The following is a 27,469-nucleotide window of genomic DNA, read 5'->3' on the forward strand; positions in this document are numbered from 1 at the left end:
ACGCCACTAAAGAATTAAAGCCCACCAGGTGATGTGTGGCTCAGTAAGGCTCTGAGGTTGCACAGAGCATGGGACTGGCTGTCTGGATAGGAGGGCTGTGGCTAACCTGGGGCTTTCCCCAGGTTTCTCCAATGTACATAGGTGTCCGTGTTTGTCAGCATACAGGTGTGTGTGTGTGACATGGATATGTCATCGACAGGAAGGCACAACAGCACCCATGCAGAGGAGGTGTCCTTAGACTCAGCAATGACGGCCGGGTGCGGTGGCTCACGTGTGCAATCCCAGCCCTTTGGGAGGACTGACTGATAACTACACCAGTTCCCCCTTCCACAGGCTTCTGTGCATCTGAGCCCTGGCCAGGAGTCCGCAGAGACAGGCAGGCACATGGAGAGAGGAGAGCCAGGCCGGGCTGAGCCGTGGAAGTGGGGGGGGCGGGGTGGAACACGTGCAAGTGCTGTCCGTGAGTGGCCCAGGTGCTGAGAGCTAAGCACATTCGACGGCTGCGAGTCAGGAGAGCAGCTCCTTCTGGAAGCCTGGAGCTGGCGGCACGTGGCCCTGGTGGCAGTGAGGCCAGGTGCTTTCCCTGCTGCGGTGGCTGGCGACGGGAGTGTTTTCCGAGCCTTCCACCAAGCCCCTCCTCAGCATGGGTTGGTGCGGGAAGTCCTTGAGTGCCTGTGGGTCGGCAGGAGTTCCGGTGAGACTCGTTCGGTCACCCCACGGTTCTGAAACCGGTCTCCTGCCTTTCCTACCCTCAGGCTTAGGGACCTGTCGCAGCAGCCCCAGGGCTGCCAGATTCTGCACTCCCATTTTAGGATGAAAGAAATCAGGTCTAGACTGAGGGCCACGGGCCCCAACACCCAGGGAGGATCCGTAGAGGGGCGGGGGGACTGCCCCAAACCATAAGGTCAGGAGGTGGACGCTGACCACAGGGACAGGTGGGCAGGGAAGAGGCTCAGCTGCTGGAGTGGAGGAAGCCAGGAGGGTCGGGGGAGAGCAGGGCACCGAAGTGGGGACGTGTCAGGGACGAAGCGAGGATGGGCGAGCGCGGACGGCTGGGACTCCGGGGCTCAGTGCCGCTCACTGGGGGTGACCTAGCAGCGCCCAGCCCCGGCCCAGCCTGGCCCCGGCGAGCCCATCCAAGCCGCGATTCCCGGAGGCAGAGGTCGGCCACGCTATCCGGGTCTGGCGCGGGCTTTGGCCGCCCCAGGGCGGGGCCGGGGCGCCGTGGGCGGGGAAAGGGCGGGTCCTGGCGGGACCCGGAAGTGCGCTGCGGGCCCGCCCCCTGGCCGCGTGGCTGCGCGTCCTGGATGTTGCCGATAAAGTTGTTTGACGCCGGCCCGTCGGCGGGTCACGTGAGCGGAAAATGGCGGCCCCGGCAGGCGGCGGAGGCTCCGCCGTGTCGGTGCTGGCCCCGAACGGACGGCGCCACACGGTGAAGGTGACGCCGAGCACTGTGCTGCTTCAGGTGCGGCCGCCGGCCCGGGGCGGACGGGTGGGTGGGCGGGGGGGGGGCGGGGGGCGCCGCGCCGAGGCTCCGCCCAGTGTGGTCGGCGTCCGGGTGTTCGGGGGCGGGGCCTCGGTGGCCAATGAGCGGCCTCCTGCGCGGCGGCCCCGCCCCCTGCTCGCGGGCCCCTGCGCTTCCGCGGGAGTCCGGGGGGTCCCGGGGGTCCCGATTGGGGGCGGGGCGGGGCGGGTGGCGAGCCTTCCCAGGGGTGCGGTAGAACGGCGCCGCGTGTCACCCGCATCGAGTACTCGGCGCCCGGCAGAGCTCAGCTCGCGAGGGCTCCGGGAAGAGGGAAGGGTGGAGCCCTAGACCCGCGTTCCCATCCCGGGGCGTCCCCCGGAGCGGGACCCCGGGTTGCGCGGTGGCAGATGTCCCGGCTGTGGGGCCTGGAAGCGATTTTTGCCAAGTCACGCACTGCACTTTTACTCGGGCACCTTGTGACCTCGAATCAATTGAACGTAAAAGTATTGGCTAGGCGCAGTGGCTCACGCCTGTAAATCCCAGCACTGTGGGAGGCCGAGGCGGGTGGATCACGAGGTCAAGAGATCGAGACCGTCCTGGCTAACACGGTGAAACCCTGTCTCTACTAAAAAAATACAAAAAAATTAGCTGGGCGTGGTGGCGGGCGCCTGTAGTCCCAAGCTACTCGGGAGGCTGAGGCAGGAGAATGGCGTGAACCCGGGAGGCAGAGCTTGCAGTGAGCCGAGATCGTGCCACTGCACTCCAGCCTGGGAGACAGAGCGAGACTCCGTCTCAAAAAAGAAAAAAAAAAGTATTTATTGAGCCTCTGCTGCGTGGGGGACCGTGAGGACCCGAAGGTGCACACGACTCGGAGTTTGCGGGAGCAGCCCACGGCGTGAGGTTGCCAGGCCTGGGCAGGTGGAGGGCGCAGCCAGGAGGCTGTTGGTGCCAGGCGTGCAGAGTGCGGAAGTGGGGCACTCCCGCAGAGGCTGCGCAGGACCCCTTGGTGCCAAGGCCACTGCTTTGGCTCATGGAGAAGAGGGGTGGAGGTGGTGCAGGCAGTGGGAGCAGGTGCACAGAACGTGCCAGAGCCAGGGGATAGCCTGTGCTGGGCAGGTTTAAGGCAGGTTGCAGAACTACAGGGTTTGAAGGAGAGCCCAGGGTGTGTGCCAGGAGGATGCCCATGTTGCTGTACTGCAGGGGAACTCTGAGTGGAGCTTTCCTACAAAACTGGGGATGGTGAGGAAGGGAGGGAGAGTGGACAGGATTTGCAGGTGAGAGCCTGCAGCTGTTGCGGGGACCGTCCATAGTGTGGTCTTGTGCTTGGCTTTGCCTGGGCAGAGCCACCTGGCTCACCAGGAAGCTGAGTGTCCTTGGCTAGCCTGGCCCGCTGCGCCCGCCAGCCCTGCGCACTCAGCAGTTCACCGTCCTTTCATCTCACCCCCAGGTTCTGGAGGACACGTGCCGGCAGCAGGACTTCAACCCCTGTGAATATGATCTGAAGTGAGTTTGCTCCAGCTCAGCAGCAGAGTCTGAGTATATCTGTGCCCCTGCCCCCTGAACATACTGGCTCTCACTTGGAAAAGCCCCCAGGTGGTTTTAAACAGTCATATATTCCCTCCCAGCTCTGGAGACCCAAGGTCTTGGCAGGGCCACACTCTCTCCGAATGCCCTAAGGGAGAATCCCTCGTGCCTCTTCCAGCTTCTAATGGCTCCAGGCGTTCCTTGGCTTGTGGCCGCATTGCTCTCTGCCTCTGATTTCTTGTGGCCTTTTCCTGTTTTCTCTGTGTCTCAGGAAGACCCTTGTCATTGGATTTAGGGTCCACTTGGATAATCTAGAACGATTTATTACATCTGCAAAGACCAGGATACCCAGTAAGATGTTCAAAGGTCCTGGGGGTGAGGACATTGACCTATCTTTTTTGGGGGGGCCACCATTCAACCCCCTGTAGGTTTTATTGCATTGGGTTGCATAAGTTCCCAGTGGGGTTCTGAGGGGAAAGAGCTGGCCATGGAGAAATAGGATGCCCTGAAAACTGCAGGTGGATCCCTGCAGTCTCACAGCCCCTGGAATTACACGCACGCTTCTGTGTGGGGATATTGTTCCCAAGAGAGGGCTTCTGCCAGACTCTCAAGGAGTCTGAGACAGCAGAAGGGTCAGAGCCCTCATACGGGTAGGATGTGTGTGTCTATCCCACACGTGAAGCTTTTCACTTTAAAGAGCTGTTTTCTGGTGTGTGGTTTTTTTTTTTTGAGACAGGGTTTCATTCTTGTCACCCAGGCTGGAGTGCAGTGGCACGATCTTGGCTTACTGCAACCTCCGCCTCCCAGGTTCAAGTGATTCTCCTGCCTCAGCCTCCTAAGTAGCTGGGATTAGAGGTGCTCACCAACACACTCAGCTAATTTTTGTATTTTTAGTAGAGATGGCGTTTCACCATGTTGGCCAGGATGCTCTAGAACTCCTGACCTTGTGATCCGCCTGCCTCGGCCTCCCAAAGTGCTGGGATTACAAACAGGAGTCACTACACCTGCCCTTGAAGACCTGTTTTTACAGTACTGTTGTCCTAACACTGGGGGCAGAGGGCAGGAGCCTGCCCTCCTGGCATTGCCCACCCTGCCTTATGGTGCTCTCCTGAGAGGAGTTTCTTAGGGGCGATACCTGCCAAGTCATTCCAGTCAGTGAGAATCCCAGGACCTGTGCTCTGAGTGCCAGGTGGTCTTGGGCTTTCTGCCCCAGACCTTCACACCATCCTTCTCCAGTCTCTCTTGTCACTGAAGAATGAGGTTCATACGTTTGGAAAGGAGGGCTTTATTTCTCCTAACCGGTTGCAGCTTGCAGGGTGGCCATTCTAACAGGCTGGGAAGTGTAGCCTCCAGCCAGAAGCCGGAAACAGGCACTTCAATAGAGAGAAGAATAAGACAGGGATTTACACCGAATGGGGTGGCTGATACAGACGTACTTAATACGCTGTAGGAGGATTATGAGCATTCATAAAAGGAGAACCGTGCCCACAATTGAGCTTCCTGCCTCTTCACGGGTCCTATGTTCAAAAAATGGCAGTGCCAGCATGACCTGAGGGTGGAATTTTTGGCCTCTGAAGTCAGAGTTCATGAAGCAGGCTGGGCAAAGTGGCTCATGCCTGTAATCCCAGCACTTTGGGAGCCCGAGGCAGAGGATTGCCTGAGCCCAGGAATTCCAGATCAGCCTGGAGAACATAGTGAGACCCCGTCTCTACAAAAAAAGTAAATAAATAAATAAATAAATAAATGGCAAATCAGAGGACATGAAGACTGTGCCATGAAAACCCTGACTGTGTCAGAACCACTCCATGGTTGGTGGTTTCTTATCAGGAAGAAATACCTGTGGGTTGTTTTGAAGAAACCGCAAGAGAGAAGGGCCTGGCGGGAGGTTGGCTGATGTCAGATACCAGCCCAGGAGTCTTTGGAAAGGGCTGCTTTCTGTTTATCCCTTAGGGAAGAGAGCCTGTAGGTGTGTCTGATCTCCCACCCAGCCATGGCCAGGAACTCAGCTTTGGAGGTTTCTGGGGTCCCCTGGGCCAAGAGGAGGCCGATTCAGTTGGTTGGGGGCCTTAGAGTTTCACTTTTCTTTATTATTATTATTTTTTGAGATGGAGTCTCACTCTGTCACACAGGCTGTAGTACAGTGGCGCTATCTCGGCTCACTGCAACCTCCATCTCCCAGATTCAAGCGATTCTCCTGCCTCAGCCTCCCGAGTGGCTGGGATTACAGGCGTGCACCAGCATGCCCAGCTAATTTTTGAATTTTTAGTAGAGACGGAGTTTCACCATGTTAGTCAGGCTGGTTTTCAACTCCTGACCTCAGGTGATCCGCCCACCTTGGTCTTCCAAAGTGCTGGGATTACAGGCATGAGTCACTGTGCCTGGCCATTTTTTTGAAACAGAGTCTTGCTCTGTCACCTAGGCTGGAGTGCAGTGGCATGATCTCAGCTCACCGCAACCTCTGTCTCCCGGGTTCAAGCGATTATCGTGCCTCAGCATCTTGAGTAGCTGGAATTACAGGCACGTGCCATGCCCGACTAATTTTTGTATTTTTAGTAGAGACAGGGTTTCACCATGTTGACCAGGCTGGTCTCAAACTCCTGACCTCAAGTGATCCGCCCGTTTTGGCCTCCCAAATTGCTGGGATGATAGGCGTGAGCCACTGCACCTGGCCTCATTTTTATTTCTTTTTTTTGTTTGTTTTGAGACGGAGTCTCGCTTTGTCGCCCAGGCTAGAGTGCAATGGCGCGATCTTGGCACACTGCAACCTCCGCCTCCCGGGTTGAAGTGCTTCTCCCACCCCAGCCTCCCGAGTAGCTGGGACTACAGGCGTGTGCCACCATGCCTAGCTAATTTTTGTATTTTTAGTAGAGACAGAGTTTCACCACATTGGCCAGACTGCTCTCAAACTCCTGACCTTAAGTGATCCGCCTGTCTCGGCCTCCCAAATTGCTGGGATTACAGGCATGAGCCACCACGGCCGGCGCACTGTTACTTCTGACTGTTCACCTGCCCATGGTCTGTGTAGTGGTGTCTGGTGGGAACCAGTGAGTGTGATTTTGAGGCAGGTCCTGCAACACCACAGCCATGTTTTCAGGTCTCCTTTTCCTCTGCTAATGGTACCACTTGCTTACAAAGTGCAGCCAGTGCAGAGGAATGCAGCCCCATGCATGAACAGTGCCCTCCGCTCCAAGGTTCCCAGCCCGCCTGCCCTCGGGATCCCCCCGATCTGCTATCCTGTCTTGCCGTAGACATTTCATGTGGCAATTTCCAGAGTCACTTTTCTGGCCAGTGTTGAAGATGGATAGCAAAGTTTGTTCTCTCTTAATTCTTCCAGATGCCCCTGGGCTGTCTGACCTCTCTTCACTAGTTGTCTCCAACAGCTGCTTTCATTTCCAAAGTGAGGCCAACCGCTTTGAGTATGTTCAGATTTCTTTTCTTTTCTTTTCTTCTTTCTTTTCTTTTCTTTCTTTCTTTCTTTCTTTCTTTCTTTCTTTCTTTCTTTTTCTTTTTCTTCTCGCTTTCTCTTTCTCTTCCTTTCTTCCTCTTTTCTTTTTCTTTCTTTCTTACTTTCTTCCTTTCTTTCCTTTCTTCCTTTTTTTTCTTTCTTTCCTTTCTGTCTTTTGTTTCTTCTTTCATAGAGTTTTGCTCTTGTTGCCCAGGCTGGAGTGCAGTGGCATGATCTTGGCTCACGGCAGCCTCTGCCTCCCAGGTTCAAGCGATTCTCCTGCCTCAGCCTCCCGAGTAGCTGGGACTACAGGCCTGAGCCACCATGCCCAGCTTATTTTTTTGTATTTTTAGTAGAGACAGGGTTTCACCATGTTGGTCAGGCTTGTCTCAAACTCCTGAACCTCAGGCGATCCACTCGCCTCGGCCTCCCAAAGTGCTGGGATTACAGGCGTGAGCCACCGCGCCTGGGCAGTCAGGTTTTCTGTGGCGGCTCCAGCCGTGACGGCCGGGGTCTGTGACACCCCAGCTTCCGTGAGTGCAGCAGTGTTCATGCCCCAGTCGTTCTCTCTCTGTGTTTTCCGGGTGTCTGCACTGGGGCTGTCAGCACCCCAGACTCTGAAGGAGCAGCCCCCTTGGCGTGCCCCGAGGCCCACGTCCCCCTTTTCCCCACTCCCTTCTGTTTGCAGGAGGCCCCATGTGATCGGGGACCCGCCTTGTGCCTCTGCAGGTCATGACGTCCCGCTGTTGGGGAGCTGCCATAGGACATGAATGGCGGGGCGTGGATGGCAGGGCGCGTCAGGGTCTGCAGGGCAGCAAGTGTGCTCTGGTCTGTCTTGCAGGTTTCAGAGGAGCGTGCTCGACCTTTCTCTCCAGTGGAGATTTGCCAAGCTGCCCAACAATGCCAAGCTGGAGATGGTGCCCACTTCCCGGAGCCGTGAGGGGCCTGAGAACATGGTGGGCGGTGCTCTGGGGGAGGCTGACTGTGTGGGGCACAGGATCGTTCAGCTGGCCACGGATGGGGGACGGGACAGTGGGGGATTCTGGGGAAGGAGGGACATGAGTCTTAGCACCAATTCTGCCTTCCCTGGGTTGGGCCCAGGCAACTTTCTGTTTTTTGATAACTAGCAACTGAAAATGAGCATCTTATGTTTTTTTTGTTTTTTTTTTGTTTTTTCCTTTTTTGAGATGGAGTCTTGCTCTGTCACCCAGGCTGGAATGCAGTGGCGCAATCTCGGCCCACTGCAAGCTCCGCCTCCCGGGTTCATGCCATTCTCCTGCCTCAGCCTCCTGAGTAGCTAGGACTACAGGTGCCCGCCACCACACCTGGCTAATTTTTTTGTATTTTTAGTAGAGACGGGGTGTCACTGTGTTAGCCAGGATGGTCTCCATCTCTTGACCTCGTGATCCAGCCGTGCCTGGTTTTTTTTTGTTTTTTGTTTCTTTTTTCTGAAACAGAGTCTTGCTCTGTCACCCACACTGGAGTGCAATGGCACAATCTTGGCTCACGGCAACCTCTGCCTCCCGGGCTCAAGTGATTCTCCTGCCTCAGCCTCCTGAGTAGCTGGGATTACAGGTGCCCGCCACCGTACCTGGCTAATTTTTGTATTTTTAGTAGAGATAGGGTTTCACCATGTTGGCCAGGCTGGTCTGGAACTGCTGACCTCATGATCTACCCACCTCGGCCTCCCAAATTCTCCCAAAGGATTGCAGGCGTGCACCCCTGCACCCGGGCCACGTCATTCTTCATGTGGAAGTTTTTCTTTCTTTCTGGGGTCAGTTGTACCTTGCTCGGCTCGGGGTGTCAGCAGCATTCACCGACCAGCCTGACCACCCGCTCATAGAATTGCCCAGAATGTTAGAGCCCAAAGCGCTGCATGGACGCCGCAAGGGCAGCATGTAATCCCGGCACTTTGGGAGGCCAAGGCGGGCAGATCACCTGAGGTCAGGAGTTTGGGACCAGCCTGGCCAACATAATGAAACCCTGTCTCTACTAAAAATACAAAAATTAGCCAAGGGTGGTGGCAGGTGCCTGTAGTCCCAGTTACTCGGGAGGCTGAGGCAGGAGAATGGCGTGAACCCGGGAGGCGGAGCTTGCAGTGAGCCGAGATTGTGCCGCCACTGCACTCCAGCCTGGGCGACAGAGTGAGACTTTGTCTCAAAAAAAAAAAAAAGAGCAGCAAACATTTACCATCTCATGTGGCTTCTGAGGGTCAGGAATCTGGGAGCAGCTTAGCTCAGGGTCTCTCCTGAGGCTGCAGTCAGGCTCAGTGGAGCTGCAATCTTTTGAAGCCCCCACTGGGACACGAGGAGTGTCTCCAACACAGTTCCCTCCTGTGGCGCCTGCACGTACCCGCACACGTACCTGCACACACCCGCACACCAACACACACACACACCCACACTCATGCACACACCCCCCACACACCTGCACACACACCCGCACACACCTGCACACACACACTTGCAGACATACCTGCCTATACCTGCACATACCCCCCGCACATGCACACACCCGCACACACACCTGCACACACCCGCACACACATGCATGTACCCGTACACACACCCGCACACATACCTGCACATGCTCACACACACTCCTGCACACACCTGCACACACACATGCTGGTGCAGCCCTGCCGGGGAGCATCCATGGCCCTACTCCAGAGTACACCGGAGGGCAGCCTTCTCCGTGGGGGTCAGCCTCTCCCCGGAGGCCGGGATGGGGCAGTCGCCCTCTCTGTGTCTGGAGAATCAGTCTGGGGTTTAGATGTAATATGGTTGCTTTTCTTCCTAAGGAAGTTTCTCATGTCTTGTACCCTCCAGGTTCACATCGCTTTGCAGCTGGACGATGGCTCGAGGTTGCAGAACTCTTTCTGTTCAGGCCAGACCCTCTGGGAGCTTCTCAGCCATTTTGCACAGACCAGGTGAGCATCAGTGGGCTGGTGGGCTCTTCCCTACCCTGTTTGGTGGGGGAGCTGCTGTGGTTACTGGGTCTGGTCCAGAGCTGGACACCCAAGCTCTGTGCTGGCCTGTGGTGCCTCTTGGAGCTTTGCAGTCCTCGGTAGAGGAGGGGTGTGTGGGCTGCCGGTTCACGAGCAGCAGCCTAGGGGATGGGCTGGTCACAGCTCATCGTTCTGAGCTTCCTGGGCCCAGGGGCCCAGCCTTGCCCTCCTAGAAGAGTAGGGATGTGCTTCTGTCCTTGTGGGGGCCTGGTGAGCACTAAGGGGAGACGTTCAGTGCTGGGGGCATGGCTCCCCACGCTTGATTCCCCTGGATGAGATCATAAGTTTTTTTTAAGAAGCAGGGTCTCACTGTGTTGGTCACCTAGGCTGCTCTTGAACCCATGGGCTCAAGCAATCCTCCCATCTCAGCCTCCCAAAGTGTTGGGATCACAGGCGTGAGCTCCTGTGCCCCACCGGAAAATCTTCTTAATAGTGATTGGCTGGCTGGGCACAGTGGCTGACACCTGTAATCCCAGCACTTTGGGAGGCCGAGGCTGGTGGATCACTTGAGCTCATGAGTTCGACACCAGCCTCGGCAACATAGCGAAACCCCTTCTCTACAAAAAATGGAAATGTTAGGCCAGGCATGGTGGTGCGTGCCTGTGGTCCCAGCTACGCTGGAGGCTGAGGTGGGAGAGTCACTTGAGCCCGGGAGGCGGAGGTTGCAGTGAGCTGAGATCGCACCACTGCACTCCAGCCTGGGCGACAGAACGAGACTCTGTCTCAAAAAAAATAAATAAATGAAAATAATTAATTGGTGTGTATCCGTTTCTGTCGGTTAATGGTTTAAACATTCTTCCTGAATGTGTCAAAATGGGTGCTTTGTCAATTTGGGTCTTTTCGTCGTTGGCTGGAAGTCTCCGTCCACAGTAAAAGGCTCAGCAGAATGGAAGGGACTTAGGGCTGGGGTTTGCTGTGAGCTGGGGGGTTCTCACCCTCCCGGGGCCTCAGTTTCCTCACTTGTGTCCCGGCTAGTGTGTGGATGGGGTGAGTTCATGTCTTGAGGACCGAGCACAGGGCCTGTGGGAAGGTGACCATGCGTCGGGCGCTGGAAAGGTGACCGCGCGTCGAGCGCTGGGAACGTGACCATGCGTCGGGCGCTGGGAAGGTGACTGTGTGTCGGGTGCGATCGGTGGCCCCAGGGCTGGGCCTGCTCCTGTCTGACAGTAGTACCGCGCTGCACTGGCACGGGTGTTGTGTTCATGGGTGAGGGCACTGAGGTCTGCAGGTTGGGTCTCAGTGGTCATGGGGATGGAAGCCACCCCAGCGGCTGTCGGGGTGAATGGAGGCCCCTGGGGATGGCAGCTGGTTAAGCACGAGCACGGAATTCTCCCTCCCAAAACGCAACTCAGACAACAGTGACGGAGCCTAAGAGCAAAGCCGAAGCCACGGGCAGGGGTTGAGCGGGACCCGAGGCAGGAGGTGACGGAGCCTAAAAGAAAAGCGAAGCCATGGGCAGGGGTGAGCGGGACCCGAGCCAGGAGTGGTGCCAGGCAGGGAGGCGGGCAGCCCCAGGCGCTGTGTGGGCACTGGGTGAGGAGCAGGGATCCCGGCGCCCTGGCTCTGTGCTGCTTCCTGAGACGAGTGGCAGAGGGCGAGAAGAAAACCAAACAGCGCGGGGAACAGAAGTCGGGAAAGATGAACGTCTGGAAGGAAATGCCCCTGGGCCAGGTGGTGCCCCCGGGCGTGAACAGAATCCAGTGCTCCCACGGGCACGGGTGCTTGGTGAGGGCCGTCCTCCTTGGCTGTGCTGTCAGTCCTCAGATGGGGATGGAGGTAAGGAAATGGCCCACAGTGGCCTGGGGCTGCCACTGGGGAGGGGCTGAGGGCATCTGGAGAGGTGGGGCCGCCATTGTGGTAGCATAAGCCTCTCCAACAGACTTTGTAAACCTCGTGTGAAAGTTTAAGAAACAACAGGCGTGGCCAGGCGTGGTGGTTCTGGAGGTGACTTTGGTGGTGGCTTTGGAGGTGGCTTTGGTGGTGGCTTTGGAGGTGGCTGTGGGGGTGGGTTTGGGCACTTTGGAGGAGGTTGCAGTGAGCCGAGATCGCACCATCGCACTCCAGCCTGGGCGATGAGCAAAACTCCGTCTCAAAAAAACAATAAAAAGAAACAACAGGGCTGGGCACGGTGGCTCACACCTGTAATCGCAGCACTTTGGGAGGCCGAGGCGGGTGGATCACGAGGTCAGGAGTTCGAGACCAGCCTGACCAATATGGTGAAACTCCATCTCTACTAAAAATACAAAAATTAGCCGGGTGTGGTGGTGGGTGCCTGTAGTCCCAGCTACTCAGTAGGCCGAGGCAGAAGAATTGCTTGAACCCAGGAGGTGGAGGTTGCAGTGAGCCGAGATTGCACTTCAGCCTGGGCAACAGAGCGAGAGTCCGTCTCAAAAAAAAAAAAAAAGAACAGGAGTGGCTGGGCGTGGTGGCTTACGCCTGTAATTCCAGCCCTTTGGGAGGCCGAGGTGGGTGGATCTCTACTAAAAATACAAAAATTAGCCGGGTGTGGTGGTGGGTGCCTGTAGTCCCAGCTACTCAGTAGGCCGAGGCAGAAGAATTGCTTGAACCCAGGAGGTGGAGGTTGCAGTGAGCCGAGATTGCACTTCAGCCTGGGCAACAGAGCGAGAGTCCGTCTCAAAAAAAAAAAAAAAAGAACAGGAGTGGCTGGGCGTGGTGGCTTACGCCTGTAATTCCAGCCCTTTGGGAGGCCGAGGTGGGTGGATCACCTGAGGTCAGGAGTTCGAGACCAGCCTGGCCAACATGGAGAAAACCCATCTCTATTAAAAATACAAAAATTAGCTGGGCACAATGGCTCGTGCTTGTAGTCCCAGCTACTCAGGAGGCAGGAGAATCACTTGAACCCAGGAGGCGGAGGTTGTAGTGAGCTGAGATTGTACCACTGCACTCCAGCCTGGGTGACAAAGCAGGACTCCGTCTCAAAAACAAAAAACAAACAAACAAAAAAAAAACGGGCAAGTGCGGCAGCTCTTTTGAGAAACCAGGGACAGCAGGAGGCAGTGGGGCTGTTGGTGGTAAAGCCCGGAGCCCCCAGCCTGCGGCCCTGGTCTGCGTGGCAGTGTGGGTCTGTCTGCGGGTGTGTCTGCACGTACACCTCATTTGATGAACACTCACACCTGTGGTGGAGAGTGATTTGTGGCTGACTCTTGTTGCTGGTGAATATGCTGTGGACATCTTCCTGAAGGGTCCCGCACCTGTCACTCGTCACAGCCATGCTCTTCCGTCGTGTGGGTGTCATGTGGGTGTTGCGGGGCATCTGGCTGTGTCTCAGGGCATCCCGGGCAGGGCTGCAGCAGAGTGTGCAGCCTGAGGCCTTTGCACCTGGTCACCTACCCCAGCTCCTCCCGTGGGCTAAATTCCAGAGGTGGAATTTAAGATAGGGCTTCTTTACATTTCATCTGCAGGCCGGGCATGGCGGCTCTCACCTGTAATCCCAGCACTTTGGGAAGCTGAGGCTGGCGGATCACCTGAGGTCAGGAGTTTGAGACCAGCCTGGCCAACATGGTGAAACGCCATCTCTACTAAAAATACAAAAATTAGCTGGGTGTGGTGGTGGGCGCCTGTAATCCCAGCTACTTGGGAGGCTGAGGCAGGAGAATCGCTTGAACCCAGGAGGTGGAGTTGTAGTGAGCTGACATCACACCACTGCATTCCAGCCTGGGTGACAGAGCAAGACTCTGTCTCAGAAACAAATAAATAATAAATAAATAAATTTCTAAAAGCTCAGACCCAAGCTTTGTCCCAGAAGCTGGAGTTTGCTAACCGCGGAGCAGGATGTGGACGAGGTTTCGTGGTGGGTGGCGTTGCCAGCCCCACGGTGAGGGTGGAGTGCCCGGTGGGCTCTGTGCTGGGAACTGGTCCCCAGCAGGTCTGCACGAGGGAGGGCGGCTCTCGTGCCTAGTGTCCCTGCACTGGCCCAGGAGGCTTGAGGAGGCCTTGGGAGCTCCAGGTATCCGCGGAGTGGGACAGGCGGGAAGCCAATGTTTCTCCGTTCGTGTGTTTCGGAGGAGGTCTGAGTCCAGGGACGGTATAAGCGCTGTGCTTGGAAGGGGCGTTCTGAGGCTGGGGGCTGCAGGCCTGTAGCCTGCCCAGGAGTTGCCCTGGGACAGAGCCTGTTTTGTGTATTTGGGGACCCCTGGGTGATTTCCTTGGATGGACACCGCCACATGTTTGAAACGTCGCAGCTCCACTGCGAGGGTGTTACTGTAGCACGCAGCCCCGGCCCGACCAGCGTCTCGAGCAGCAGGGGCCTTAGGGATACCAGTGAGCCACACATGTCGGCCACGGAGGTGACTGACATTTTCTTTTCTTTCACCCAGGCTGGAGTGCAGTGGTGCGATCTTGGCTCACTGCAACCTCCGCCTCCCGGGTTCAAGCAATTCTCCTGCCTCAGCCACCTGAGTAGCTGGGATTACTGGCGCACGCCATCACACCTGGCTAATTTTTGTATTTTTTTAGTGGGGACAGGGTTTCACCATGTTGGCCAGGCTGGTCTCAAACTCCAGACCTCAGGTGATCAGCCCACCTCGGCCTCCCAAAGTGCTGGGATTATAGGTGTGAGCCACCGCACCCGGCCAATGACTCACTTTTTCTTGTAACCGCATTAAAGAAGAAATAAAAACAGGTGTCATTAATTATAGTACTATGTGTAACTAACTCAGTATACCCAAAATAAGACTTCCTGGACACATAGTCAGTAGAAAAGTGAGCCATCTCATGCTCTTGTTGTGCAAAGTCCTTGAGACCTGCGTGTATTGTGCACTTGGAGCATCTCGGTCTGGGCCGGGTCCTCGCGGACTGGCCGCTCCTCCGCCCTGCTTCTCAGGCTCTGCCGCAGGGAGGGCACCAGGAGATGGAGGCTGCACGCCACTGGCTTCGAGCTTTCCCATTTTCCCTATAGTCGGAAGATTCTGCCCAGCAGAGGGGTGTGAACAGTCACACTGAGCTCTGGGGGACACTGCTCTCCGCCTGCCTGCTGGGCCTGTGTCTGAGTTTGGGATCTTTATGATGCGAAATGTGCCTTCCGTGATAGGAGACACATGAGATGGAAATGAGGATTTCACGGCCTATGAGCCCTGGGGGTACACGGCCTTCCTGGAGGCACCCGGAGGAGGAAAGGGAGTACCTTTCTGACCAGCATCTTTGCTGGGGTACAGGTTGTTATGCTAACGGGTTTCCTATGAGGAGTTTCTCTCCGTGGGTTTAGAGCCAGCAGGCACGAGCCCCAGGAGGTCATACTGTGACTCGGGGGTTACTGTGGCACGTCTGGGCAGTCCACGAGGGCAGGCGGGCGAGTCCCGTAGTTTGAATCCCACTTCCCATAGGGACCTGGTTGCCAGGGAGCAGTGGTGAAAGGCAGGGGTGTGGATGGACCATGCTGAGCTGCTGGGAGCAGGAAAAGAACTGGGGACTGTTGTGGGTGACCGAGACCTGCCCTGGAACGATGCCGAGGGTGAGCCGTGGGAACTCACACAGCAGCTGAGCCACTTTCCGTCTGAAGACCGTGAGGGAGCAGGGTGGGCTTTCTGTAAATGTCAGATTCACGAGCTCGGCCATGGAGGGGATTTGCCCTCTCTCAGAGGTGCTCCCGGGCTGTGCTGGCTTGGGCACCCCAGGTGGAAGTAGCCCCCGGTGTGCCCAGCCCCCGGCTGGATCTCTTTCCAGGCCCCCAGCCCTCTGCTCCCAGCCTTGACTCAGTGCTTGGGGTCTGGCTGAGTGCATCTCAGCCCGTTCCTCCTTCTGTAGGTAAAGCTGTGGCTCTGGGAAAGCCGGATGATTTCTGCAGCCCTCTGGGTGTGCTGGGGTGTAGGGATGGGCTGCTGGTGAGGGCAGGGCTCTGCCAGGTGGAGCACTGGCCTGTGGCCACACTCAGGGTGGGTCTGTACATGCTGCCGGGCCAGCTCAGAGCTCTGGGGCTCATCCCTGTCCGTCCCTGCCCGTCCCTGTCCATCCTTGTCCATCCCTGTCCGGACCTGGCTGTGTTGAGAAGGCGGGAGCCTGCCCCAGGCTCTCCCAGGCTCTGTCCAGCCGCTTGGCGGCTGGGCTGTCATGTGGTGGGTGGTGCCCTCTGCGGGCCTCCCTGAGCCCAGTGGCTCCTGGCCTGCAGCCACAGCTTCTGTTCCCGGCAGGGCGCATGCCGCTGCCTGGGCTCTCGTCAGCACCTGTGTTTGCACCCGGCTTTGTCAGACCCAGACAGGACATGAACACAGAGAGCTCTAGACTCATGGCCTTGTCCCCAGCACACAGCCACGCCGCCTTGCCGGAGTGGGGCCCCAGTGGGGCGGGGTTTGTGGTGCATAAAGAATATGCCCACGAAGCCAACCGCAGAGGCGTGTCTGCCCTCCTAGCCATCCCACTGGCTTCTGGCCCTGGCTGGGTGGGGAGCTCTGCTGGCTAGAGAGTGCGTGAGAGTGTGCCAGTACCCTGCTGCGAGCAGGCACCCCCGGAAGCGCACCACAGCACCCGGTCTTGTGTTTCTGGCTTCGGAGCATGGTGTCTGGTGGCTTGGCCTGGCCTGGGGTCCCCGGGAGACCCTGGGTCTTGCCCCTGTGGACATTGGGACTTGCAGAGGTCTGCGTGGGGGAGGGGGAGTGGCTCCGCCATGCACAAGGGGCTGTGTCTCCTCGGGCGCTGGAATTTCCCCCGGGCCCTGTCGTCCTGTGCACTGGGCCGGCGCAGAAGGTCTGGAACCCATTGCCGGCCGCCCCTCCCTGAGATCCCGCACGAGGGAGGGAATCTGATCCCTCTAGAGGAGCCGCACATCAAAGCCGGGCTGGCGTTTGATGTCACGCTGCTGTGCTCTGTCCCTGTTTGTGATTTGAGGTCCCCAAGCTGGCGGTCAGTGCCAGGGAAGGACTGCGAGTTGGGACTCTGGCCACCACTCGGCCCAGGGCTCCCCAGCCGTAGATAAGCGGCCTCGTGACCATCTCCGGGCCCCTGGCCATCTGTGTCATGGTGGCGAGCAGGGACCCTGGGCCCTCCCTGTCCCCCTTCCTGGCCCTGGGGGCTGTGCTTCCTTGAGGCCTCTCTCTGCCTCTGTCCAGGTTCTGCGCTGGCGCATTTTGAGGCCTTGTGTTTTCCTGAGCCCTGGGTCTCGGGGCCTCTGGGCCGAGTCTCCAGCCATTTGGAGGGAAGGCAAATCCAAGGCCCTTTGTTGGCTGCTCTGTGGGACGGGAGCTCAGCGAGTGTGTCCCAGCCTGTGCACAGAGGACACCCGCCGTGTGTGTGTGGTGCGCACGTGCTCCACAGGCAAGAGGTCATCGGGGAAGGGGCTCCATTTTAGGCAGTGGACCCAGGGAGACCACGGGGCTAAGTCCACGGCCCTGTGGGGCCTCTGCAGCTGGACCAGGCTGTCAGAGTCGGGGCCTGGATGGGAAAGGGATGCCCCTCCCACAGGAGTGAGGACGTGAAAAATAGAGGCCACAAAACGAAACACGTCAAACCCACGCACGTGGCTGAGTCCCCAGGTGGTAGGGCTGGGCCTGTCCTGGGTGTGGCACCTCGGGCTTTTCTGCTTGGTCTATTCTCATTTAACAGAGGCGAGTCCTGCCCTTTTGTTTTGTTTTGTTTTGAGACAGAGTCTCGCTCTGTCTCCCATGCTGGAGTGCAGTGGCTCGATCTTGACTCACTGCAAGCTCCGCCTCCCGGGTTCATGCCATTCTCCTGCTCAGCCTCCCGAGTAGCTGGGACTACAGGTGCCCGCCACCACGCCTGGCTAATTTTTTGTATTTTTAGTAGAGACGGGGTTTCACTGTGTTAGCCAGGATGGTCTCGATCTCCTGACCTCGTGATCTGCCCTCCTCAGCCCCCCAAAGTGCTGGGATTACAGGCATGAGCCACCGTGCCCGGCTGAGTCCTGCCCTTTCAAGTAGGTCAGCAGATCCCAGGGTCAGGGGCACGGTGAGTGCACAGTGGACCCCTGTGGCCCTGTAAGCACACAGGTGGGTTCAGCCAGAGGCCGGGAGCTCCTGTCCCGGGATCCTGCTCTGTGCATGGATGTGCACGTGTGTCTCGACCTGGACACTGCGGCACCGTGTCCTCTGACTCTCCCAGTACCCCCCATCCCGGGGTGTTACTGCAAGCGGTTTCCAGCTCAGCTCTTACCTAATCTTTATGCCCTGTGTTCTGGTCACCAGCTCAGCCCGTCTTCCTGTCCCACCTGAGCCCTTGCAAAGCACACTGGCCATAGGGCCTGGCAGGGCACCTGCATGACCTGAGGCTGGCCCTGGCCTCCCCTTTGCCTAGGCTGTGGCCATCTGCCCCCTCCTCTTGGATTCCCCTCCCTGGAGAGGGACTGATCAGGGGACATCTGCAAGGAAGGCCTGAGACGGGCTTTTGTTTTTCTCAGTGGGGAGGATTTCATGGTGGGGAGTTGGAAACGCAGAGGCAAGCCTGCCTCATGCAGCAGGTGCCACCAGCAGTTCACATGCTCTGGGGCTGGATGTGGCGGCATGCGCCCGTCTCCCGGGCTGCTGTGCACATCAGGCATGTGTGGGAGGCGTGCTGCATATGCATGCCCACCCACAGCTGTGCCTCCTGGGGGGCCAGGCTCAGAAAGACACTGGTGGCAGAGTCCGACATGGACTTAAGCACAGCCTCCCCGGCCACAGGCAAGTGGGCGTGAGCGGAGTGCAGCGCCCCTCCCTCCATGCTTTGGTGACATCAGGCATCGGCACTGAAGGAGGACAGCAGGCAGTGGAGACAGGGGCGCCTCCTCTTAGTGGGCGGCTTTAGATGAGAGCCCAGACCTCGATACCCTCACTCTCAGGCTTCTGAGAGCCTCATTCTGGAGCCACGCTGCTTGCCCCTCCCGTGTGGCCCCTGGGCCCTGCTGGCAGCTCCACGTCCTGCCAGCGGCCCCGAGACTGGGGGTGGGGGGAGCCCCCAGGCCACGCACCGCAGGCCAGCGTCCTTGGGAGCGCCCCCGGCTGTCAGGTGCCTCCTCCTGGTGGTTGTGGGGCCCAGTGGGGCTGAGGTCTGTGGCCTGCGCCTGGGCCTGGGACGCTGTCCTGGGTGGGCGCTGGGTGAGGGCCCCACACGTTTGCCTTCCGAATCTGCTGCCCCAGGGCCTCCATGGCACTGGCTGAGGTGCCCTGGGGTACCTGATGGTTTCTTTCCTCTCCTCCCAGGGAGTGCCTGCAGCACCCCGGCGGGGCTACCCCAGTCTGCGTGTACACGAGGGATGAGGTAGGCGGCCCGCTCTTGCTCACCCAGTCCCCGCTCACTCTCAGCCCACTTTCCAACTGGAAAATCTGCTCTCCCGCAGCCGTCTCCAGGGCAGTGGCGGGAGACTCGGGCTCTTGAAAGCACGACGTGTTTCATGGAAAAAGAGGGAGTGGCCGGCCCTCGGAGCCCGGGCTGCCCCGAAACCTCCCTCGGCGCCCTGTTTGTTTTTTCAGCTTCTCTCAAAGCCCAAGAGTCACAAAAGTGGTTTCATTTAATAAATATTTGCTTTGCTGGGTGTTTTGATCATTTTCAAAACCGAGCGTGGCGTGGTGCAAGCAAAGCCCGCCATGGCGGGACCCTCCTAGCGCTCGTCCCTGGCCTCACAGGGGCCTTTTGTTTCCACCCTGGCTGAGTGCCCTTTGCTGGGGTGGGGGGGCAGTGGCCCGGAGGGGCCCTGGGGGACCAGGACACTCCCCCCATTTATCCCCAGCTGGAAGCTCCCTGGCCGGGGCTGTGATGTGGAGGTTCAGGTCTGCATCCTCCCTCGAGGGGATAAGCCACAAGGCTTAGGACCCAGGCCCAGCACTGGCCTGAGGCTGTGGCCCCCAGGGACCCTTACACCCTTTGGCTTTTGTGCTGGGCCCTTGACTGTGCCCTCGCTAGAGGCAGCTTCTCCACCCCTTCCTCACAGGTCAGAGTTAGCTTGTGGGACGTGGCCAGCCAGGCCCGAGCCCTGCCCACCCCGAGCCAAGCACCAGGAATGGCCGCCCCTGTGGGTGACAGCACGTTCCTGCCTCTCCTGCTCCAGGCAGTGGGTCCTGGCACCAGGCCCTCCTTGTGCAGCCCAGCTCTGCCAGCCCAGGCCTCAGCTTGGGTCCCAGCTGCAGAGACCAGGCTGGGGGCGACAGGGTCAGGCATGGGCAGCAGGTCCTGCCCCGGCTGCAGACCAGACTCAAGCTGGGCCTTGTGGAGGGTGTGGACCGGCAGCAGCCAGATGTGGGGGGTGGGTAGGATGGAGGCTGGAGAGGGCATGTGGCCTGTGGTCCTGGTGATGCTGGTGCCCAGAGGTGATGCGGTGCCTGGAGCCAGAGCGCAGAGGGCTTCCCTGGGCTCCAGGGTGCTGGTGCGAGACCCACCTGTCCTGGCTGCTCCTGCAGGTGACGGGTGAAGCTGCCCTGCGGGGCACGACGCTGCAGTCGCTGGGCCTGACCGGGGGTAGTGCCACCATCAGGTAAGGGCTGGGGCTGAGGAGTCGATTCAGCTAAAAAACGTGGCCTCAAGAGAAAGGAGAAAGGACACGTGGCAAGTGGGGAGAAGGTGTGCCCAGGCCCTCATCATGGAGGGCGCCTGGCGGCCTCTGCCTGCCTGTGGGTGTGGGGGCTGGACTGCCCCGACCTCATCTCTGTGTCCCCCAGAGGGGCGGTGGATCTTGGGAAGGTGTGTGGGGCAGGAGGAGAGGGTGAGCCGGGGCCGGGAGAGGGTGAGCCGGGGGCGGGAGTGGGTGAGCCGGGGCCGGGAGAGGGTGAGCCGGGGACGGGCACCACAAGGTGCTTCCCTTGTCCTCTGGCCCCACTCAGGTTTGTCATGAAGCGCTGCGACCCCGTGGGCAAGACCCCAGGAAGCCTGGGCTCGTCAGCGTCGGCTGGCCAGGCAGCCGCCAGTGCTCCACTTCTCTTGGAATCTGGGGAGCTCAGCCACGGCGACTTGAGCCGTCGGGAGGACGCAGACACCTCAGGGCCCTGCTGTGAGCACACTCAGGAGAAGCAGAGCACAAGGGCACCCGCACCGGCTCCCTTCGTTCCTTTCTCGGGCGGGGGACAGAGACTGGGGGGCCCTCCTGGGCCCACGAGGCCTCTGACATCATCTTCAGCTAAGTTGCCGAAGTCCCTCTCCAGCCCTGGAGGCCCCTCAAAGCCAAAGAAGTCCAAGTCAGGCCAGGATCCCCAGCAGGAGCGGGAGCCGGAGCCGGAGCGGGAGCCGGAGCCGGAACAGGAGCCAGAGCCGGTAAAAGGGGCCCCGGGCCTTGGGACTTAGGGGTGTGCTTTCTCCTGACGTGGTAGCCCTGCGTGGCTTTAGCTGGTCAGCCTGGTGGCATGGCAGTGATGCAGGGCAGAGGAACCCAAAAGTGGGGCTCCGGCCAGGAGGATTCTGGCTTCACCCAGGAAAGAATTTAGGCGTAAGCAGGTGGTAGAGAAAGTAGCTTTACTGAGACGGTGGCTGTGTCTGCTCCGGGATGAGGCCGTGTCCGCTCCGGGATGAGGCCATGTGGGCTCCGGGATGAGACCATGTTGGCTCCATGACAAGGCGGCAACCGTGTCAGCTCCCCGTTGGCTCCGTGATGTGTGGCACAGAGCAGGGCTGCCCTGGGGTGGTGCGTGGAGGGCAGCAGCTCAGGGCATGGCCGCGGTCACATTTACATCCACTCAACTACATGCACATTAAGGGGGGGTATTCAGAAATCTCTAGAAAAGGGGTGGTAACTTCCGGGTTATGGCCAGGAAAAGGGTGAGCTCTGGTGGCGCTGGTGGACACATCAGCCAGTCTTCAATCTGGTCTGGAATCAAGCCCCACCTCCTACCTGAGCAGGGTCACTGGGCTTGTTCTTAACTTCTCAGACAAATGATTTTTCTGGTTTTTTTTTTTTTTTTTTTGAGACAGAGTCTCACTCTGTCACTAGGCAGGAGTGCAGTGGCGCGATCTCGGCTCACTGCAACCTCCGCCTCCCAAGTTCAAGTGATTACTCCTGCCTCAGCCTCCCGAGTAGCTGGGACTACAAGCACGCACCACCACGCCCAGCTAATTTTTTTGTATTTTTAGTAGAGACATGGTTTTACCATGTTGGCCAGGATGGTCTCAATCTCTTGACCTCGTGATCCACCTCGGCCTCCCAAAGTGCTGGGATTACAGGTGTGAGCCACCGTGCCCAGCTCTTTTTTTCTGATTTTAAACCACCTTTACTGAGGCACCCACTTTTTTTTTTTTTTTTTTTTTTGAGCTGGAGTTTTGCTCTTGTTGCCCAGGCTGGAGTGCGGTGGCGCACTTTCAGCTCACTCCTCCACTTACCGGGTTCAAGCGATTCTCCTGCCTCAGCCTCCTGAGTAGCTGGGACTACAGGCGTGTGCCACCATGCCCAGCTAATTTTTGTATTTTTACTAGAGACGTGGTTTCACCATGTTGACCAGGCTGGTCTCAAACTCCTGACCTCAGGTGATCTGCCCATCTCAGCCTCCCAAAGTGCTGGGATTACAGGTGTGAGCCACCGTGCCTTGCCTTTTTTTCATTTTTTTGAAACGGAGTCTCGCTCTGTCACCCAGGCTGGAACGCAGTGGTGTGATCTTGGCCCACTGCAGCCTCCGTCTCCCAGTTTCAAGTGATTCTCCTGCCTCAGCCTCCCGAGTAGCTGGGATTACAGGCGTGTGCCACCATGCCCGGCTAATTTTTGTATTTTTAGTAGAGACGGGGTTTCACCATGTTGGCCAGGCTGGTCTTGAACTCCTGACCTCAGGTGATCCGCCCGCCTCGGCCTCCCAAAGTGCTGGGATTACAGGCTTGAGCCACCGTGCCCAGCCTAATTTATTTTTATTTTTCATAAAGACGAGGTCTCTCTGTGTTGCCCAGGCTGGTCTCGAATTCCTGGGCTCAAGCGATCCTCTTAGCCACCCAAAATGGTGGGATTACAATTGTGAGCCACCTCACCAGGCCTGAAAGTTACTTTTTATAATATTGTAGAATAGTATCGTGCTTCCTGTTACATCTTTGACTGGCTGACTCCTTGTTATAACATTCTAGTGGCGTCTTGGTTTCTGTCGGGTCCTCTGCAGACCTTTCCCTTTGTCCTCTCTTCATTTTTCTTCCTGTGTTGCAGCGAATGGGCCTCTGGTGCTTTTGGATCTTGGCGATCTTAGCGGACATCTTTCCTTGTCTTGATCGTAACAGGAATTACTAGTCGTTTCTCTGCCAAGGATGATGTGTGCTATAAAAAGCCTTTATCAAGCAGAGAAAGTTACTATTCCTAACTTTCTGACATTTAAAAGAATCTTAAGTGGGTGTTGAACCGTTTCAGTGTTTTCAGCATCAATGGAGATGACCGTATGCTTTATCTTATTGGCTTGTGCATGTGTGTTCGTAAGTGAGACAGACTTTTTTTCCTTGCTCTGTCTTCATCCAGTTTGGGAATCAAATTTCACCTGGCTCACAAGGGAGCTGGGCAGTGGCCCCTCTTTCCTGGGTTCTGGAAGTTCTCCGAAGGTTATGGCCACTGCTCACTGCAGACTCCACCCACCACTGGGGCACTGGGCCCTTGGCGGGGAGTGCATGCAGGCAGGCGGCCAGGTGCTGACCTCCGAGCATGCCTGTGTGTGGTTGTGGCCTGACCCTCTCCCTCATGCCTCCCCCCACCGTGGGGACCTCGTGTCTGTGGGGTCCCTGGCCCTGTGGCTGACTTTTCCTTTGTCCCTGTCCTGACCCCACATCAGAGCCCTGCACCTGGGCTGCTGGAGCCTGACTTCCTCAGCTTCCTCACCTACAGAACTAGGGTGTTCGTGGCATTTATGGATTTTGTGCCAAAAGAGGCAGACTGGGGGACTGTCACGCAGCTCCTGGGGGACTGTTGTGCAGCTCTTGGTGACAGGGATGGGAGGAGGCTGTTTCCCAGCCCCTGTGTCCCCTGAGGGCCAGGCTGCCAGCTGCCGGCCACAGCCCAGGGGCTGGGTCGGAGCTTCCTGAGCTCCTGCTGACCTAGTGGGCCTGGAAGGCCCCCATGCCTCTATCTCTTGTGGACATTTGAAATATTTGTGTCTGGGCCGGGCACGGTGGCTCACACCTGTAATCCCAGCACTTTGGGAGACCGAGGAGGGCAGATCACCTGAGGTCAGGAGTTTGAGACCAGCCTGGACAACATGGCAAAACCCTGTCTGTACTAAAAATACAAAAATCAGCCGGGCGTGGTGGCAGGTGCCTGTAATCCCAGCTACTCGGGAGACTGAGGCAGTAGAATTGCTTGAACCCGGGAGTCGGAGGTTGCAGTAAGCCGAGATCGCGCCACTGCACTCCAGCCTGGGCGACAGAGTGAAACTCCGTCTCAAAAAAAAAAAAAAAAATAGAAAACAAGAAGTGGCTAGGAGGGCTCTGTGCACATCACCCCGGCCTAGGCCATCCCCTGGGCACTCACGCTACGTGTCCCGGACCTCAGGTGAGGTCAGGAGTTCACTTCGTCCTCCTCTGGTCACTTCTGAGTGAAGCAACCTCGTGCCTCCCTCTTGCTTCCCGGCCACACACCTAGGAGGGCAGAGGCCAGGCGTCTGCACCGCGTTGGATGTGGGGGCTCCCATCTAGCCCGGCGTCAGAGTCCAGCCCCTCTGCTTTCTGTCCCCCTGGCTGTCCTGGGACTGTCCCTGTTGAGTGGACAAGGGAGTAGGGAGTGAGGGCGTTGGGTCCATTCTAGGACTATGATGGTGTTGGCACTCGTCCTCCCTCTGGGAACTCTGCCAAACTCTGCACTGTGACACCTGAGTCCCCATGAAGCGCTCGTGCCCCTCAACCCGTGTGCTCTGGGTGAGCAGGGGCTGACCCCCTCTAGGCCTGCTCTTGTGGGGACCACTCAGTGTGAGGGACACAGTGGCTGTCACGTTCCCCCATTCTAGAGGCGTGGGCCTCAGCCCCTTCCCTCCGTGCCCAGGGTGGGTCTTGTCTGCAGAGCGTGGGGCGTGGGGCATGGGGCTCGCAGCCCAGAGCAGTGCCCGCCAGTGCTCGCCCGTCGGGAGGCGCTGTTGGGGTGGGGTCCCGGCTGGCAGGAGGGGTCCAGGGGAGGGAGCGTGTGCCTGGCCTGCACGGCGTGCCGAGGGCCTTTGATCTGGGACTTGGGCAGCTGATTGATGGAGGACGTCCTGCCCGCCCCGTGCCTCCTGTCACTGCCAGCCGCACACGCAGAGGGCCCGAGGCCACATGCCGATGCTGGGTCCCTTTCAGTGCTGGGGGGAGGGGAGAAGGGAACAAAACAGAACTTTTTTGGGGAACTTCAAAGGTACACTTTAGTAAGCAAAAAGAGTTTCCAAGTTTCCCATTAATGTTTTGCCTGTGTGTGGTTTTTGGATTTAAATAAAGAGTCAGAAGAAAGAGACAGGATAAAATACAGGCAGGTCCTCAGCCGAGGCCCGGGGTGGTTCACAGACCCGGGCGGTTCCTGCCTTTGATGTCAGGCATTAATTATTAGAAGGTAGTTTTACTGGCGATCAGAACCGGGCGCTGGGAGAGGCTGGGGCTGCCCGGTGCCCCCTGGCCCTGTCTTTGAAGTGCCTCCACTGGCCAGGAGGCCGCCCTGCAGGCCTGTGCTGGGCTGGGACGCCCCCCGCAACTTGGCCTCCCGGCAGCTGGCACGAGGGCCGCTCCTGATCAAAGGCTGGGTCTGCCCGCACGGGCTGGTGGCTGCTGCCCTGCCTGCCCCTCCCACCTCGGGGGTGAACCTTGCTCCTGGAGCCGGGGCCTGGGGTTTCCTCAGCACCCCTGCTCACACCCGGCTCTCTGTGGCTGACAGCCCGTGTGGGACTCATGGGGCGGGGAGGAGCCTGTCCCAGGGTTTTGGGGGTAAACCAGCGGGGAGGAGGCTGGGCCTGGAGCGAGTCATGCACTGGGTGTGGTGAACGCACCCTGCCTGGGACCCCCGTGTGCCTGGCAGGGCAGGTGCTGTTGTCCCTGGCCAGTAGGTATGGGGCCGGGGCTCCTGCCCCTGGACCCTGACACCAGGCTAGACAAGAGCCCCCACATCCAACGCGGTGCAGACTCCCATCCCTGTGGCCAGCCCAGTCAGTGGCCAGGGTGGCCCAGGTTATGCCTCATGGGTGTCTGAGGACAACCCTGGGCTCTGAGGCAGGGCCCAGGCTGTCCCTAGAGGCGCAGCCTGTGGCCTTGATTGAAATGGCCACCAAGCATGGCTGGCAGATGGGTCAGCGACTTTGCAGGTGGCTGGCTGAGTCCTGGCTGTTTAGAAGCCTGGTGACTGACAGGCGCTTGTGTTTCGGTGAGGAACCCCGGGGGGTGGGGGGTGGATGCTCACCACTGGGGCTGTGGGGAGAACCGGGAGTGTGGGGCTCCGTACTGGGTGAGTCGGCTGCTGCAGGGCGCAGACCCCACTGGCCCCTCCTGGCCTGGACTCCCTCCCTGTTGGGCCCAAGATCCCCTGATTGGGATTGTTCCAGGAACTCAGGTCAGGGGCCCCGTCAGCCCTTCCTGAGCTCCCCCAGGAGCAGCCTCCAGACTCTGCCCTGTGGATGAGCCCCCTCGCCAAACCGCTTTTCCTGCCTCTCCAGGGGTGTTGGTGTGCTTTATCCACGGTGACACACGCCTACTGCACCGTAACGTGCCCAACTCCAGACAGGCTCATGGTCAGCCCAGGCTGTAGCAATCCTGTTCTTATTTTTCTTTTCTTTTTTTTGAAACGGAGTCTCTCTCTATTGCCCAGGCTGGAGTGCAGTGGCGCGATCTCGGCTCACTGCAAGCTCTGCCTCCCGAGTTCACACCTTTCTCCTGCCTCAGCCTCCCGAGTAGCTGGGATTGATTACAGGTGCCCGCCACCTGTAATTTCTGTGTTTTTTGTAGAGAAGGGGTTTTGCCATGTTGGTCAGGCTGGTCTCGCACTCCTGACCTCAGGTGATCCACTTGCATTGGCCTCCCAAAGTGCTAGGATTACAGGTGTGAGCCCTCTGCCCAGCCTATTTTTATTTTTATTTTTATTTTTTGAGACAGAGTCTCTGTCGCCCAGGCTGGAGTGCAGTGGCATGATCTCAGCTCACTGCCACCTCCAACTCCCGGGTTCAAGTGATTCTGCTGCCTCAGCCTCCTGAGTAGCTAAGAGGTGCCCGCCACCATGCCCAGCTAATTTTTGTATTTTTAATAGAGGTGGGGTTTTACCATGTTTTTCAGGCTGATCTCAAACTCCTGACCTCAGGTGATCCGCCTGCTTCGGCCTCCCAAATTGTTAGGATTACAGGCGTGAGCCACCGCACCCGGCCTGTTTTCATCTTTTTAAAATAACTTTTTTTTTTCGAGACAGGGTCTATGTCGCCCAGCCTGGAGTGTGGTGGTGCGATCTCTGCTCTCTGCAACCTCTGCCTCCCGGGTTCAAGCGATTTTCGTGTCTCAGCCTCCTGAATAGCCTCCTGGGATTACAGGTGCCCGTTTAGTAGAGATGGAGTTTTGATCATGTTGACCAGGCTGCTCTTGAACTCCTGACCTTAGGTGATCTGCTCGCCTTGGCCTCCCAAAGTGCTGGTATTACAGGCGTGAACCACCGCGCCCAGCCTAAAATAACTTTTCTTGGCTGGGTACAGTGGCTCACACCTATAATCCCAGCACTTTGGGAGGCTGAGCTGGGAGGATCACTTGGGCCTAGGGGTTTGAGACCAGCCTGGGCAACATAACGAGATCCCATCTCTACAAAGGAAATTTAAAAATTAGTAGGGCGTGGTGGTATGTGCCTGTAGCCCCAGCTACTTGGGAGGCTGAGACGGGAGGATTGCCTGAGCCTGAGAGATCGAGGCTGCAGTGAGCTGAGATTGCACCGCTGCATTCCAGCCTGGGCAACAGAGCGAGACGCTGTCTCAAAACAGAAACATCTCTGCTTTGGGCCTTCCTTGTTGGCCTCTCCCCAGCCATGTGGCAGCTCGCTGGCAGGCCTGGGCCATGGGCATCAGTGCGGATGTGGTGCTCAGCCTGGGGGAGGCGCCGTCTCCTCTGGGTGGGATTCGAGGCCCGATGCCTCTGCTTGGTGCAGGAGGGATGTTGTGCTGAGGGTGTTCCCTGTGCTTTGGATGTAAAATTTGGGCATGGGGTTTGTGGTGTCTTCAGAGGC

The 27,469-nt window shown here is 58.1% G+C and overlaps 1 protein-coding gene across 1 annotated transcript in view; it reads left to right on the plus strand.

The window, feature by feature from the left end:
* Positions 1-1,269: 1,269 nt before the first annotated feature.
* ASPSCR1 (ASPSCR1 tether for SLC2A4, UBX domain containing) overlaps positions 1,270-27,469 on the plus strand; it is a 39,626-nt gene continuing 13,426 nt past the window's right edge. The window contains 7 exon segments of the mRNA XM_055241830.2: positions 1,270-1,465; positions 2,913-2,968; positions 7,276-7,390; positions 9,263-9,363; positions 18,588-18,645; positions 19,782-19,855; positions 20,202-20,628. Of these exon segments, the coding sequence (XP_055097805.1) occupies positions 1,364-1,465; positions 2,913-2,968; positions 7,276-7,390; positions 9,263-9,363; positions 18,588-18,645; positions 19,782-19,855; positions 20,202-20,628 (933 nt within the window). The 5' untranslated portion in view covers positions 1,270-1,363.

The sequence above is a fragment of the Symphalangus syndactylus genome, chromosome 14 (genome assembly GCF_028878055.3).
Source record: "Symphalangus syndactylus isolate Jambi chromosome 14, NHGRI_mSymSyn1-v2.1_pri, whole genome shotgun sequence".
Lineage (NCBI taxonomy): Eukaryota > Metazoa > Chordata > Mammalia > Primates > Hylobatidae > Symphalangus > Symphalangus syndactylus.